The sequence below is a fragment of the Orbicella faveolata genome, unplaced genomic scaffold (genome assembly GCF_042242905.1).
Source record: "Orbicella faveolata isolate gen_17 unplaced genomic scaffold, um_ofav_v1 contig_35, whole genome shotgun sequence".
Taxonomy (NCBI): domain Eukaryota; kingdom Metazoa; phylum Cnidaria; class Anthozoa; order Scleractinia; family Merulinidae; genus Orbicella; species Orbicella faveolata.
The window spans coordinates 24591942-24607696 of NW_028301564.1; the positions used below are offsets into that span (position 1 = coordinate 24591942).

Genomic DNA, 15755 nt, shown 5'->3' on the forward strand with positions numbered 1-15755 from the left:
ATATCGTTGAGATCACAGTGCCCCCAAATGTTTCTTCCAGCCTTCAATGGTACGAAATCAGCCGTGTTCAATTATTTCAATTTTCCCTGACTTTTCTTCAAAATGTCAATTTTTCCTGACTCAAAATAAAATTCCCTGACTTTTGCCTGACGTTGAAGAATTTTTTCCCTGACCATTTCCTGACCCGTGGCAACCCTGGTACTCACCTCTGCAAGGAGTTCTGCCATTCTTGTGAACACAACAGCATCACCATCTCTACAATAGAATCGGTCTTCTGACAAGAAAGGCCCTCCAACACCAGCTCCTGTCCGTGACTTCCAATAAGAACCCGGCTCAGAAAGGGGCTAAAGTCAAGCAGCACCTCCTTGAGAAGGGACCCAGACGACTTGAACCCAATCTCCAGTTTTTCTGATAAGCTCAAACGGCTGAAATCTACAGAGCTCTTCAGGAAACTGGGTATGGACAGTTCCTCGTCCCAGGAAAATACATCGTCTTCAACTTCTGCAGAGGCACTCCGCTGACCACCCCAACTTGCTGCTCGAGATCGGTTATCAGACAAACCTTGAACTTCGCCTTCTGACATAGCACGAACTAAGAAAAAAACGTTTCTGTTGTAACAATATTATTTGAAAACGCTTTTCTATTAGCTTATTTGTACCAGCTCGAGACAATTATCTTCATCCTGTAGGAAACCTCCCAACAATCGTGCTTGAAGAGTGGTTACTACTCGCAAAGCAGTTCAGTTCTTGAAATCCAATCTGTTTGGCATTCAAAAGCATATTGAACGTTTTAAAGTCTATGTCAAGAGACTGTTTTGTATTATCTACATCAACTCTATTATCCAAAACTACACAAGCGCAGAGTCCTACTAGAGGTGCTAACATTTAGTTTCAGCAGTAATAGATCTACTATCTCAACACCACGATTGCTCTTCTATTTCTGTAAAGTATATCTTACTTTATACCATGCCATAGAAAATACAGCCTATCAGAACACAGGAAAGCCGTTGTACATTCGACGGTATTACATCCAACCTTCCCATCATGCGCCGCGCGCATGTCTCATTGATTGTGTTGTCCACTGTATTTTCTATGGCATGGTATAAAATAGTTATGCAACGTTCTCTCGTGGTATACCGTGGAATATCTCACTTGTCATTTGTTTTTTCTTAGTATACACACTCACCTAAAGGCTTGTGTATATACCGACAAGATACGAGTGACTCTTGAGATATTCCACGGTATACCACGAGAGAGCGTTGCATAACTTTATCGTAACTATATCATCGCATATACATGTAATGGACGAGGAATTCGCCATTCCCCGCCGCGAAAACAAGAAGGCCTGATCGCAGGCTTTCTACCACGCCAACACTCACCAATTCGTCTCGCTCACTCGCTGCTCTCCCCTCCCACCCCTTCTTCAAGCACGCTCTCACGCACGCAAGTTAGCTAGCTCACTCGCTCGTTCAAGATACGTACCTGGACTAGGCGCTGTGTGAAATCTCGCCCGCGCATCGGAGTCCTCAGACTTGAGCAGATCCCTGTACTTAGCGACCATCATAACAGCAATAAAGTACACCACAGTCAAGGCCAAGAACTGCGCCTGTCTACTGTCTTCAAAGTCACGGTACACTACAGCGCGCAGCCGGTTCACATCCATCTCCTGAAGCAACTTCTCCGGGTCAGTCACTGTGGTCATGTGACCAGGAATGTTCTGGACAAGATCCTGAAACAGACAAGCGGAATTCCTAAACCCGTGAGGATCGTGAGGCCTAATTGTTTCTGTGTTAGACTCGGCACTCCGCATGGACCTTTCCAAGTTCATGGCCTGGCCTGGAAGAATCTACTGTAGTCTTGGATGGGAAACTTCACTCGCACAGTGCCTCTCGTCATCCAGGAATGTTCGTTGACTAAATTACACTTTTCCTGAACCGAACCATACGAAACACAAAACAATATCTTCAGTCGTAACAAACAACAATCTCCTTACCGTATTAACAGAGGAAGGCGGCCGAGCTGGGTCATTATCAGAGAAATTCTTAAGGCAGACAATTTACCAGGCATTAGGTTAGTTGGAGAGCAGCACAAAAAAGGTAGGCAGAAAACATATTTTCTCGCCGGTTTTCGCCACCCCTGGAACAGGTTTTCCTTGAGGGCTAATTCTTAAAATTTAGTGGCAACCACTGAATTCCAAATAATGTTCCTTCGTTGATATTTTCTGTCATTCTCACCACAAAAATTTTGTTAATGCATAATAAATTGTAAGGAGAAACTAGTATTAATCACTCTTGGGCTGTCCTACCTGTTCGCTGGGCGGCTTTGTAGACGCTATAAGTGTCTTGATGGCTTGCCTGGCTTCCTTCAATGCTTTCTTTCCCAGTTTCCCACTTGTTATCAGCGGTAAAATAGGCCTGTTACGCTGTCGGCACACTAGGCGGTTACGGGCTGCGCAACAGAACACTACACAACCAAAAACAAAACAAAAAGAACGACAGAAATTCGTTTACTAAATCACAAAAATACCGCAAGAAATCATTCAGCGTTTATGTTAGTACCCTTAATGCCGGTATCTTATGATGAGTAAATTCACAGGAAAAGAACGGTTTTTACAAAATAAACACAAATCCAGCTGCCAAGGCAGTTACTGGAATGGTAAACTGATCAAAATACGATCAAGTAGTGTACAGTGTGTTCCAGCCCACAATGTCAGGAGTGAAGAGCAGTCTTCAAAAAAGCGGCCTATCAGGAAGCGAGCGGAAAGAGTTGATATGCGTAAATAACGGCCCACGAACCACTTGAGCCGACTCTTTTTAACTAGCCGCAATGGACGAATTTTTGGACATATATCTTTCTGTATGTCCATCTGTCCATCGATCTGTCTGTCTGTCTGTCCGTCCGTTTGTCCGTCCGTCTGTGTGTCTGTTCTTTCACCTCCGCTGTGTTTGCCTGTTTTATCCACGTTCGACTCACCTAATCTCAGACACTGCCTCAAGAAGCCACCCGTACTCATATTCCTATTGGTCTCCACGCCACTGAACGCGAGGGAACTGGTGAAAACTATGACATCCACGAGAGACATCAGGCGATTCAGGAAGGAGAAACTCGTTTCCAGGGTCATCCCACCACACGGCTCGATGACATCTTGACCGTAATCACGTGACGTGACGGAGGACAGCAGGGGCAGGAGATCCCCGCAGCAGAAAATGACATTATCTGCCAGCACTGATACAAAATGTGCCAGGTTCCACAGGTAAGTTCCATTGTCCTTTGCATTGACGAAATCCATGACAGTTTTGCGATTATGGCTGGGTTGAAAATGAAGGTAAAGAAAACGATGCTGAAACTGTGATCTCGCTAGCGTGTCGTCATGATCTCATCATGGCACTTAACAACATCTTTGCTAACATCGTCAAATATTCTATTTTCTACAACAGCATATAAACGAGACGAAGGGGTTAATACAGAGGAGAATTGACCCTGCCACCTCTTTGCATGCTACACGCTGATAACTGCAGTAACAGCAGTTCTCCGCAGTTCATATATATGATCTTTCCTATATTCACTCGTATACAAACACAGTATGTACCCATTTTACAAACTATTTAGTACAAAATAACCTGGAAGAAACACAAAATTGCACGTTTTAGTCAACTCACCTCCTCCAAACCTGCACGTCAGACTCGATAGCAAACAGCAGATCTCCCAACAATCTTTGATGAATCGGCGACCACAAGTACTCCGGAATATTCACGTACGCTCTGTAAGTTGATTTTGAGTCGCCGTCACTTGTGCCTGCGGTTGCGGCAGAAGAGGGAGAGGCTGGGCTCCACTCAGCCCCAGACTGCGAGGCGTTGCTCGGCGAGCCAGGCTGAATGGGTTTGTCATCTGCGCTAGTACGAAATGATTCTCCGTTTGGTTGATTTTCAAGGCGGTTTTCTTCGGATTGTGCCGAGCTTTTATCTTCGTTTTTAGCAACACTTTCCGAAGGATCGACGCTCTCTTCCCGACTACAAATCGAAGATTGCGCATCCTCGTTTGCTTCACACGGCGCTCCTATATAAGAACTTTTCAAAGCAATTGTAAGACTATTGTCAACATCTTTGGGTTTGTCTTTCTCATTAAGTAAGTCTTCACCTGCTTTAAAACTGGCCTGATTTTCAGTTGCTTGCTCGGGTAGTGTTGAATCGTTTGTTGTTTGTTTGTTTTCAGGGGTTTCGCCATTTATCTTTTCACTAGAGGACAAATTTTCCACGTTTTCTTTATTTCCATTTTCAGGTGGCATTTCGGCTGGTTGTCCATCAACCAAGTTGTCACTGTTCTCTGATTGATCAGTCTCTGCTAACTTAGTTTCAGTGGAAGACAGAGTTGCTGAATTTATCTTTTCATCTGTCTCCGTTTCAACCTTAACGTCATTTTCAAAAATATTCGATGTTTCGATTTGATGTTCACTGGAGTCAGAATTAGGCTCTTTGTCGGGTAAATCAGCCTTTTGGTCCATCGATTGCACAGCTACCTCAGCCCCTCTGACGTCGGAGCTAACACCAGTAGCGCTGAGAGAGTCTTCCACCTTGGAGGACCTTTCTTCGGCATGCTCCAGCTCTTCATCTTCATTCCCATTACATTCGCGATGAATGACGTCTACCCTAACACTAGTTTCCACAGCAGTAGTGGAGTCCTCGCTGCTGGCTGGTATTTCCCCACGGGTGGGGGAGTTAGGGGAGTTAGCCTCACTTTCACTTTCCTCAGGGATGGTGTTAGGAACAGTTGCTTCTACTTTAGGCCCATTTTTATTTTGCAGTAACGACTGGAAAAATTTCCTTCTGTCTATATCACTACTTGCTGACTTTGCTGCAGGAGATTTCTTGTCAGAATTAGGCTGAGTTTGAACTCCGGACTTAGCTTGTTCTTGGTTAGTTTTTTCATCTTCAGAACTTAGTTCAACTTGTTTAGGATGGCTCTTCTCTTTTTCTTTTTCATATGCACTCACCTAAACATGAAACTTTGTCAATGATTGTTCCACACACAAAAATAATAGGGGACTTTAGATTTGAGTACGAGTACCAGGTCGAGTGCCAGTATGACTTTTGAATTCTAGGTTTGCAGTCTTCACATTATCACATCACATACCCATCTCATCCCATGAGCTACCCTCTCTACCTAAAACCAACATGAAGAGCGAGGGCTCTGGCAACGCCACTGCTTTGAAATTCGAAAACTGTACTCGTAAGGTGTCTATTACAAGGGATTGCTCAGCCGCACAGCACTGGAGTTGGACAAATGCCATTCTTAAACTCATTAACAATTCATCAAGTTAAAACAAAGAAAATCACAACCGTGGTCTTAATAAGCATAGATTTTGACGATTTTACTTTTCCGTTTACTCCTTAGTTTTTGCTTCGATCGAGACGATATGTCAAACACTCGAAACAGTGTTTCATCGACCATCCAAACACCTTGAATTTCGTCGAAGATACTCCGCTCTGCGTCGTATTTTCAACTCTCTTCTCGGTGTTTGGATATCCCGATGAAACACTGTCTCTCGTGTTTGATGTGTTACATAAGAAATAGCGGAAAAATAAGAAAATATTCCCTTGTCTACCCCAAACACGAGACTACTCACTTTTACTATACGACATTTTTTCAAAAAAACAAAAAACAAAAAAAGAAAAGAACCTCCATCGAAAGAAGTGTAGCGAGCCAACTGAACTTTGTACCTTACCTTGCCGTGCAGAATCGCCAAAGTGTCGACCCAGATCCTCCAGCCTTCTCGTTCTTCCTGGAAGGCGTGGTGCAGCAGCATGCGAAACAGGCAAAACACAGTATCTGTGGTGCGGGTTTCCTCTAAAATGATCAAAGAAAGTAACCGTACAGTCAGATACAGGATTTTTTTGTATGCTGTTAAAATCGTTCAGGCACTTTCCATGTAAGTGATATTCATTGTTTTTCAAGATTTTCGCGCCAGCGAAACCAGCTTCCCATTGAAGAAAGCCACTCTACATTCAGAGAGGAAACGAGACTAAAGTGTACTTTTTTATAAAAAATAACTTTAATTGTATCCACGACTTTCGGTTTTCTGTCGTTCTGCGTTGTAACGCGATAGATAGAAACACAGAAAATCTGTCTCAGGAGTCACCGGAGCAAACTCCAACAAGGTCACGTTTTCTTTCATTTCCTCATTCTGGCCAGAGCTAACACTCACCAATAGCGTTTGATTTAACAGTTACATAACTTGGAACTAGAACCCCATTCATCCAAAACAAAACAATGACCATATGACCACGAGTTACGTTCTATGGCATGGACTGTTCATACCTGCGTTTGATGGTTCCACGTGAGCCAGTGAGAAAAGCCAGTCTTGCCAACAGGACAACTGCAGGATAAGACTGTGCGACACAACATAAAATGTTTCAATCAATACGAAATAATCATTTCAGAAACAAATCCCTCGTATTACATCAGCTTATTCCAACAGTTCACTTATACCCATTTATACGCCTACGTGTAGGTGGAGAGAGGCACTGTGAGAGTATAACGTTTTGTCTTGACACAGAATACGAAATCTGGCAGCAACAAATAAAAACTGGGCGACCGATAAGTAACAATTAGAAACTCTGAAAAAATTTCACTTCCAAAACTCAATTTTACAGTAATTGTCTCCATCGTTATGAGTATTTTTTTACTTTTAAATTTGAGACCAATACTTGTATTTAAAAACAGCAGTGAGTTTTGGCGGGAATTTTCCACGCGCCCGCATCCGTTAGAGCACTGTGTGACATAGAGGAGTAGGGTAAGGTGTTTATTGCGCTCTATCTTACCTTCTGTTTATTTTGTTATGATTAAGAAGCAGTACAAGATCAGAAAGAAATTTTCGCTTGAGATCAATCTTCTCTTCGTCTGGGGTTCGTTCTTCTCTGAAGCTTCCCTGTCGCGTTAGCTTCACTCCTGCGTTGCAATGTTTCCCTTCATTCTTTTGAAGCATTTTAGCAATGACCGGCGCCATGGCTGAAGAAAAACAAATCAGATAAACGATGTGACTAGGCAAGCCATGTGAGATAACACCTTATAAGTTTCTTTACTATCATTTTACTGCAGCTCAGTAGCCATGTGAGCGATGTTAACGCATTTTAAGCTTTAGAGGCAGTATGGCCGAGTGGTTAGGGCGCCAGACTTGAAAACCGGAGGTTGCAGGTTCATGTACCGCTCTGACCACCAAGCTGGAGTTGTTTCTCGGTAGACCCAGGTTCAACTCCTTGGTCATGCTTGTAGATAGCCAACTGGTCTGCCTCCCGCCGGTTGGGACTTTTAAGCCTATTATGTTTAGTTGAAATATTTGTTTCTTTCAGTTAAAGTGGCAGGCTAGAGAACTAGCTAGGTGTAGCTAAGCGCATTGTCTACTATAAACAACAACATTTGAACATTTTTTTTTTCTTTTTGAAGCCTCTTTACTACTGTTCGTGGCAACTCACTTGTATTGTGTAAGAGAAAGCTGTTGTCCGGCTGTGGGTGGTGTCCGCTGACTACCTGTTTGGAGACTCGACTAACCAAGATCTGAATATAAACAATACATGGCGAAGGTTAAGCAAGTGACTCCATTTGTTCCACTTTGGTTAGTAATATAATTAGAGAACGAGCTCGAAATTTCTATCGCGCGATAGCTGACGAGGGCGCAGCCCGAGTCAACTATCACGCATAGAAATCGAGAGCGAATAATCTAATTGTTTTAGTATAAATCTACTAGTCGTTCAAGCAAATTATCCAAATCCTCTTTACAAACACTTAGACGACGCAAAGTTGTTAACAACTGCACACTGCTAGGTTACTCGCTCCCTACAGCAGAACAGATAGTGAGTAGTGTAGCCAATAAGAGAACGGCATTCGTGATAGAACCCCTGGTGGATTTATACTAAAGTAATTTATACAACACTTAGGACACTCTAAAATGTTTCGGGAAACAAAACTGCAACTAGACATAAGGGGCATCACGCTGATGACTTCACGCAACGCTTGTTACAACCTACAACAATGTTGCGTGACTCGGGGTTTTCTCTACTTCTTACCTGACAACTACAGTGCCGCTCAGAAAGTAGCAAACAAAAATTCGGATAATAACGTGATAGAAACCGCGTTTTGTTATGAACGAGCACACGTGTTCAGGTGCTTAAAGTAAGTTTTGAAAGCTAAAGCATTAGTATTGTACTATTTGAATGGAGCGCAAACAGCTCGAGTCTCCACAGAATTTGAGAATGAAAGTGAAGAACAAACCTCAAACAAAACATTGTATGTGGTGAGCGTCAGAGAGTGCTTCATGAGCTTGTCACCAACCAACGAGAACAGACTGTAATGCTCCAGTAAGTCTTGTTTTCTCCTGAAAGAAATCGAGTCAGGTCATTGAAAACAAAAACAACGAAAACATTTTAAGACGTAAAGTCAGGCAAGAGATTGAAGAATTGGCGGAAATCTCATCACCTATGTGCTTTAAATCGTATCGATTTTATAAGGAGACATTAGGAAGGAATCCACCAGAAGTTCGAGTAACAAGCAAACAAAAACTTTGTACCGAGATTATTTACATTGTATTGCAAAATTTTGTGCGACTGTTTTAAATATCTTCTCAAAAGAAATCATTTCTAACAACATCAAATGCCGAAAACAAATTTTGAAGTTCATATGAAACACTTGAGAGTACCGTGGCGAAATCAAACTGATGATGATATTTTACCTGTTTTAGCACAATTTCTCTGAACTTTGACATTTATTTTCTCGAGCTCCCATGGGAAATTGTCTTTGATGCTATCGCAGGAAACTGTTTATATCTTTAGCCTTTAAAAAATACAAAAAGGGCTACAGTATACTTAAAGTTACTTTGGTACAAGGTTTTCGTCCATTAAAAACTGAAATTTCTCAATTTCCTATCGGCTTTCGTCTTAAATCTTGATCAGTCTCACTATAGACTTACTTAGCAGGGCAATACTGAAGAAAACATCCAATGATCTTTAAAGAATACACACGAACCGCTTCAGCTTTCATGTCCAGGAAGCGAAACAAAACCCTGCAAAGAAGAAACCAGTTAGCCATCCACATCACCATGACGACAAGCCTCTATCAAAATGATTGACAGGTAGTATCAGTCGTATGGCTTACCTCAGACCATCAACTTTGTCAAAGATAGGAATACAAGTGTCCGGCTGCTCTGTCATGATTGACAGCACCAGTTGAAGCACATCCAGTAGATTCTCCTCCTGTTGCCGGGGGAAACAATTATAAGAGATGCTAAAGGAGCTGGGTCACGGTATTGTTAGTTATTTTGGCCAGGTACTAAATTACCTTTAAATTGCAGGCAACTTGAAAATAATAGTTTTCTAAGATAGCAAAACACTAAGGAAATAATAATAAACCATAAAGAAACAATGATGGTTAAGGATGGAGAAGATTGATACGGATTACAAACGACGAACTTGAAAAATTTAGGCTTGACTTTTCAAGATGCGGAAACCGTGACGTAGCTGCTTTAACACTGATACCGTCTATGCAGAGACCATACAAATTCTCTGACCTTTCCTCATCTTTTTGTCCGAAATATTTTTTCATTGACCATAATCAGACGAATCAAATGTAATGTAGCCAATTTGCATTTTACATTTGCTCTTATGATAATGTGAGGGTCGCTATCAACGATGGTCGTTATTGTTATTAACAAGAATCATTGTCATGTGTAAAGGAAACTGGCGGCATCTCATTAAACTTCGCTTCAGTTCGATGGGTTTAATATTGCCATTATTTATCGAAATAATCTCACCTCATTTGTTATCATAAGATAGGACAGAATACTTTTGAATTCGTCCTCTGTAATGCCTTTTTCCTATGATCAGCAAAAACATAGATAAAAGCAATGAACGTAGAGTTTCAAGACACATGGTTAAGTTGTGACAAAAAACAAGATGCTGTGTTGAATTAGAGCAAAATGTACATGTATAGTGCAGGGTTCAATGTTTTTGCTTTTCAAGACGCTTCTCTTTTGGAACCTCTAGGTCGCTCCCTTGTCTTGTAGGGCGTGGGGGTGGGGGTGGGGAATGGTTGAGCCACTGACCGAGCAGGCGAACGATCGTTGGCATCATCGTATTGAGTGCGTTACAAAAGACAACTGAAGGCTCTGAACCAAACTGATTGTAACAACTGATTCTGTGCGCAACTTACCTTTAAAACTAGTTGTTTTACCAAAAGAAGTAAAAATGCCCTTAGAGAGAGGATTTCTTCCTTAGTTGACATTCGCCTGTCTGCAAACAAGGACGTCAGAATATAAGTATCGTTATAAAATAGACCTTTTCACGGTTCAGAAACAGCACAAATGCCCAAATTGCTCGCATATATGCTGGATTATATCGTAATGCAAATGAGAAAAGTTAGCCGTGAAAAGGTCTACTGAAAGCTCTGTACACCACATACTTCAAATACGATAATGGCAGCGAAAAGCATAAGGATTGCTTTACACCTAGAAACACAATCAGAGTCTGCATCAGAGACAGAAGGAGCTCATAATGCTCCAACTAATCACCAGTGTTCTGATTCCATACTCTTCCGACTGTTATTTGTATTGACCTTAAGAACACTTAGTAGGAGGCGCAATGGCCTAATGATCAGTGCGCTCGACTCCCGATCAAACGATCCTAGTTCGAGCCCTGACTGGGGACATTCTCTTGTGTTCTTGGGCAAGACACTTTACTCTCACAGTGCCTCTCTCCACCCAGGTGTATAACTGGGAACCGGCGAATTTCATGCTGGGGGTAACCCTTCGATGGACTAGCATTCCATCCACGGGGGAGTAGAAATACTCCTAGTCGCTTCATAATACAGAAACCGGGATAAGCTCAGGCCTGATGGGCCACTGGGCTTGACAATAGACTTTACCTAAGGACACTTAACTTACTCTACACAACAATAACGACCTGCAGTGCTAGCGATTTCAAGACATCTCTAGACACATGGGCGAGGTGCGCTTAAAATGAAAGGGCCAAATAAATTGCTGAGCTCAATAATCATCACAGTTGGACACAATCAAATCAGGTTTGCCCTGGGCCAAACTTGAATACCATATCGTACAAAGAACAATGCCTCGTAAATGGCCTTTTGGCTTTTCGTTATCACTTCATCAACGGTAGCAATCACAGCATGACCTGTAGTTCCTAGGGATTAGCTGTTACAAGTACAGCAGTTGTTGCATTCAGAACCCTCACCTTGCTGCAATTCAGTGGCATCGTGAAGCCAGTAAAATGTTTTGAGCATGTGCATAAGTCTGCTGACCCCAACATCATGGCGCAGGTGAGCAGCGCAGCCTGTGCCAGTGGCCAGGTCTGTGGCGAACACACTGAATAACTGAAGTTGAACCTGCAAAAAAAAAAAAAAGGAGCTGACATCAACGCAATGCACGTGTATTACTCCCAGGGAAGGTCCAACGTGAAAGTTAGAGTGCTCAGGAAGAAAGGTCATTATTTTTAGCCGTCAAGATATCTTTTAGGATTTTATGCGAGGAAATAATAAATTAACGTTGTCATGTCCATTTTAACTTGGTATCTTTAAGGGATAAAATAATGCTCGAGCCACACCCAGATCGATCTACTTTAAGCATTTAATTCAAAAGTTACAATGAGCATCCCCGACCTTTTCACGCGGGAGTCCCTTCCGGGGTATAACTACTGACTAACCAAAGTAAACAGCCGTTTCTCTTAATGCGACAAGGCTGACGAAAGAAATCAGTGCAGTCTCTCTGATTGAACGTTGCTCAGTTTTCGTGCAGTCTTGCACAAAATAACAATCAGTCCAAGACACTTGATTGAGTTTGACTGAGCTTGTTGTTGGTTCTCGTCCTTGCTCTGAGTGTTTTTCTCCGGGTTTTTGCCAGTTTTCTTCCCTCCACCAAAAGCAACACTCCACATGTTAATTCGGTCTTGATTGATGTACGAACACTTCATAATGACTGGGTTCATCAGAGCTCTTCGGTGCTTCGTGTGTGAGTAAATAATTTTTTTTTAACCCTTACTTCATGAATCTCTCTAGTGACATCATTCATCATTAAAGATTTTTGCAGGATGCGTCCCTCACTCAGGGGAGATGAACGCAGCGTGAAAAAAACAAAATGTCTTTTTACTCCTGGCCAACTATTGTGTGCAGAACGTTTCTCAGAAGACAACACAATGTAAGAAAATCTGGGAATAGCAGGAATCAAGACGAAGATTGGAAGCAACAAAGCTCGATCTCCACAAGAAACCTTCTCAAATGACCCTTCTTTCATGCAAGCTAATTAATTAATAGTGAACAGATATATCCATTACCTTTGGCGAGGCTTTAACCCACAAGTTTGGATTAAACAGAATGTGGTCTAGAAGACTTCCTAGCAGGGCTCCAGATCCAGTCGATTTTAAAAGATGTCTGTGGGAAGAAAAAAGAAAACATTTCTTCAGAATACATGCATCTACAATGTGGTTGGCCTAATATATCAAACACGAGAGACAGTGTTTCATCGGGATATCCAAACACCGAGACGAGAGTGGAGAATACGACGCGCAGAGGAGTATTTTTGAAGCAATTCGAGGTGTTTGGATAGCCGATGAAACACTGTCTCTCGTGTTTGATATATCTTCTCAATCGAAACAAAAACTAAGGAGTAAACGGAGAAGTAAAATCGTCAAAATCTATGCCAATTAAGACCGGGTATCCAAACCTCCTTCACGGTTGTGATTTTCCTTATTTTACTAATGAATTATTACTGAGTTTGAGAAAGTTGCGCCCAAAGCTTACAACCGGAATGCAGGATTATGAACTGCTTAATCAAATGCAGATTGAATTAAGGGCTACTGTTACATTACTCGATATAAATGTTATGCAAACCTTGCTAGGAAAAGTAAAATATTCAACGCATCCTCTGTCAGATGAGTGGAGACAGCCTGGAAGAAAAAAAGAATGTGAATTGTACAAAACACAAGAATTACAATTCAGACTTGTCTACTTGCTGACAGAATAGAATGGCGCTCACATTTCCCACAAACAGGGAAATCGGTTCTTGATTTTTGGCTTAACGCTACCTAAAATGTAGGTTTTAGTCGGCTGTCCTTCAGAGAGGTTTACAGTTGGATTTCGAAAGCATTATTAGTGTTTGCTTTGATTTTGGATTACTACGGTAAGTGATAAGCTTAACAAAAAACGCGCGTTTCTTTGTCATCCAATCCGAAGTAAAACCAAAACCAATCGTGACTCGCTCAGACAAGTTTTCCCGCGCTTTGGCTTTGTGTCCACTACATGTAGTTACTTTGAGTTTTGATTGGTTCACTGTATTGTCTGTGTCCTTTGTGATTGGCTAGAGTGATTACATTGGTTTTGGTTTTATGACACTGTATTGAAAACTGCTCCATAGTGCCTGCTGAAATTATCACGCTACTCAACTACGCCTCATTGACTTTAAGTCAAAGAAAACTCGGGCTAAAAGACAATCAAATAGTGGAATAAAACAAAAAAAAAAAAGATATCAGTTTGTAACTGTCCTGTTGTACCATTTCTAAAACATGACTGATGACAAGAAAGCCTTGGCATTGAATCATCTGTTGCTGACTTGTACAGGAACTCCTCAGCAGATCGGACAGAAGTGACAAAAGAACAGTACTGCAAAAATAACACAGCAATCAATTCTATTTCTTCCTGTCATTCATTAATTGAAAAGAGTCGCAAGTTTCCATTTAAAACCCTTAAGCCTAAGCTCCTTCTCTTTCTCACATTCCAGAAAAACAAAACAAAAAAAAAAAACAGAATATGGTAAGTGCTAGATGTACGTGTACATAACAGATGGCAATGAAATGTGACCATTGAGATTTACACCCCTAAGCGAGACACTATCATCCCAAAACTTTTCTGACAGGATCTCACTCTGGCACAGAGATAACACACTACATGTAAGTGTTCAACGAGGTAATTTCCTCACCATAAATTTGCTACTTCAGGAACTTCACTAGTCTCTTCAGTTCCTTCTTGTGGGAAATCTACCTGACCAAACAGTGGCAGCAGCATCTAATGAAAGTGAAGCGACACATTACACAGCGTCACGTTATAATAATAATTATCAGAATAATTTCACTAATGAAAACTGCAAAATGCACTGAATTCCACTTCACTTCACATAAAACAAGGACTCACTTGAATTCCTCCCAATGAGTGCAGAATACTCTGAAGAGAATGTGTGACAACAGACTGCACTCCCTGAAAAATAACAACAAGTGTGATTAATAACTACTCATCTGTTAGATGTCATTATCTTTGATCTTTAATCTCTAATACAAATTCCAAATTACATTACATTGAACAAGTCAATCCAATGAATTTGAGGACAGCTTAAAACAGAATACAATTGTGCAGCAAACTTGTCCCACATGCAAGTGTGCCATTATTCTAATTTTTGTAGCCCTCCTGAGGTAAGCTGTTTTCTTACATTGTTTATGTCTGGTTCAAACTATTATTAATACCTATAAGTATATGGAGTTTTTAGGCCCCGTCCACACTACACTGGAGAAATCTGAAAACGCAACAATCATCAGTTGTTTTGGTTTCATGTTTGATGAAAACTCGGGCTGGGAAATCACTAGCCTTGATTACCAGCTGCTGTTTGGGAAAGGAGCCTGCACTCTCCTTCTCCAGGAGGGACGTAGACCAGACACGAGAGAGCGGCAGAAATCAAGCCTAGGAAATCACCTGATTATCACACTGTCATCATTTTCAAAAAGCTCTGTTTTGTTTTCCATTCACACTAAAACGCAAAGCTAGTATTTTCAAATTCCTCCAGTTTGAAGAGCATTTTCGAAAAGCTCTGTTTTTGTGATGGATTAGGGTGGGTGGTAGGACTAACTGTATATTCACGCTAATCTGTTATGTAGTAGATGCCGATTTTCACTAACAGCAGGCAGGTGTTATTGACCAGCATATTTCCAAACTCACCTCTAACATAAGAGCATGTGGTGAATGGCAAAAGAATGATGGATTCTCAGTGGGCGAGGCTTCAAGGCATAACTGCTGGTCACAGGCTTTAGGACTGTACATGAACATGATGACAGCCGACAAGTGACCTTCATACAAAACCTGACAGACAGGACTCAGGTTGATCAGATGTTATTCAATTTAGACATAAATTATTTGATAATGCGCACTCTCTGTGAGGTAATACAATCGCTTGCATCTAAGCGTGAACATTTGAAGTTAAGCACACTGTAACGTGAACTTTCAGGCTCAAAATGTTCACCACCAACAAATGCGAGCGAAACTTCAAACCAGGAGTGCCTCTGAGTACAGACTTATGAAGCCATAGAAATGGCTGCTGAAGAAGTCTCCCATGTCCAATCTTTCTGTCATTTCGTGTACTGAACCGGGGGGGGGGGGTAGTCCCTTATATGGGCTATATAGGTACATGCGGCCCCAAAGGGTAGGGTTTTTCAGCCGTTTTAGTCATAAATAGGGTATCGATTTTGGCCATTTTGGTTATAAATAGGGTATGGTTTTAGCACTCTAGTCTTTAATTGAGTATATTTCTTAGAAGAGGCTACTTTTTCATCGTTACCAATAAGAATGTCAACAAAAGTCCTTCATAACTTCAGTTTAAGGCAACTGCACCAGCTGCAACGGTCATAAATAGGGTATCAAATTTTTGGCCAGGCCATAAATAGGGTAGGAAAAATCGCAGATTTTGGTCATAAATAGGGTAAGGGTTTTGGGAAGTGGGCC

The 15755-nt window shown here is 41.5% G+C and overlaps 1 protein-coding gene across 1 annotated transcript in view; it reads right to left on the minus strand.

The window, feature by feature from the left end:
- LOC110057703 (lipopolysaccharide-responsive and beige-like anchor protein) overlaps window positions 1-15755 on the minus strand; it is a 49093-nt gene that overhangs the window by 23634 nt on the left and 9704 nt on the right. The window contains exons 11-31 of the mRNA XM_020764290.2: window positions 14976-15116; window positions 14181-14243; window positions 13969-14054; window positions 13544-13652; window positions 12885-12940; window positions 12329-12425; window positions 11234-11384; window positions 10197-10276; window positions 9799-9861; window positions 9144-9241; window positions 8959-9051; window positions 8265-8367; window positions 7469-7550; window positions 6818-7004; window positions 6315-6385; window positions 5722-5843; window positions 3659-4989; window positions 2973-3307; window positions 2305-2462; window positions 1482-1728; window positions 207-591 (exon numbers count right to left, since the gene is read on the minus strand). Of these exons, the coding sequence (XP_020619949.2) occupies window positions 207-591; window positions 1482-1728; window positions 2305-2462; window positions 2973-3307; window positions 3659-4989; window positions 5722-5843; window positions 6315-6385; window positions 6818-7004; window positions 7469-7550; window positions 8265-8367; window positions 8959-9051; window positions 9144-9241; window positions 9799-9861; window positions 10197-10276; window positions 11234-11384; window positions 12329-12425; window positions 12885-12940; window positions 13544-13652; window positions 13969-14054; window positions 14181-14243; window positions 14976-15116 (4058 nt within the window). The remainder of the gene's footprint in view (window positions 1-206; window positions 592-1481; window positions 1729-2304; window positions 2463-2972; window positions 3308-3658; window positions 4990-5721; window positions 5844-6314; window positions 6386-6817; window positions 7005-7468; window positions 7551-8264; window positions 8368-8958; window positions 9052-9143; window positions 9242-9798; window positions 9862-10196; window positions 10277-11233; window positions 11385-12328; window positions 12426-12884; window positions 12941-13543; window positions 13653-13968; window positions 14055-14180; window positions 14244-14975; window positions 15117-15755) is intronic.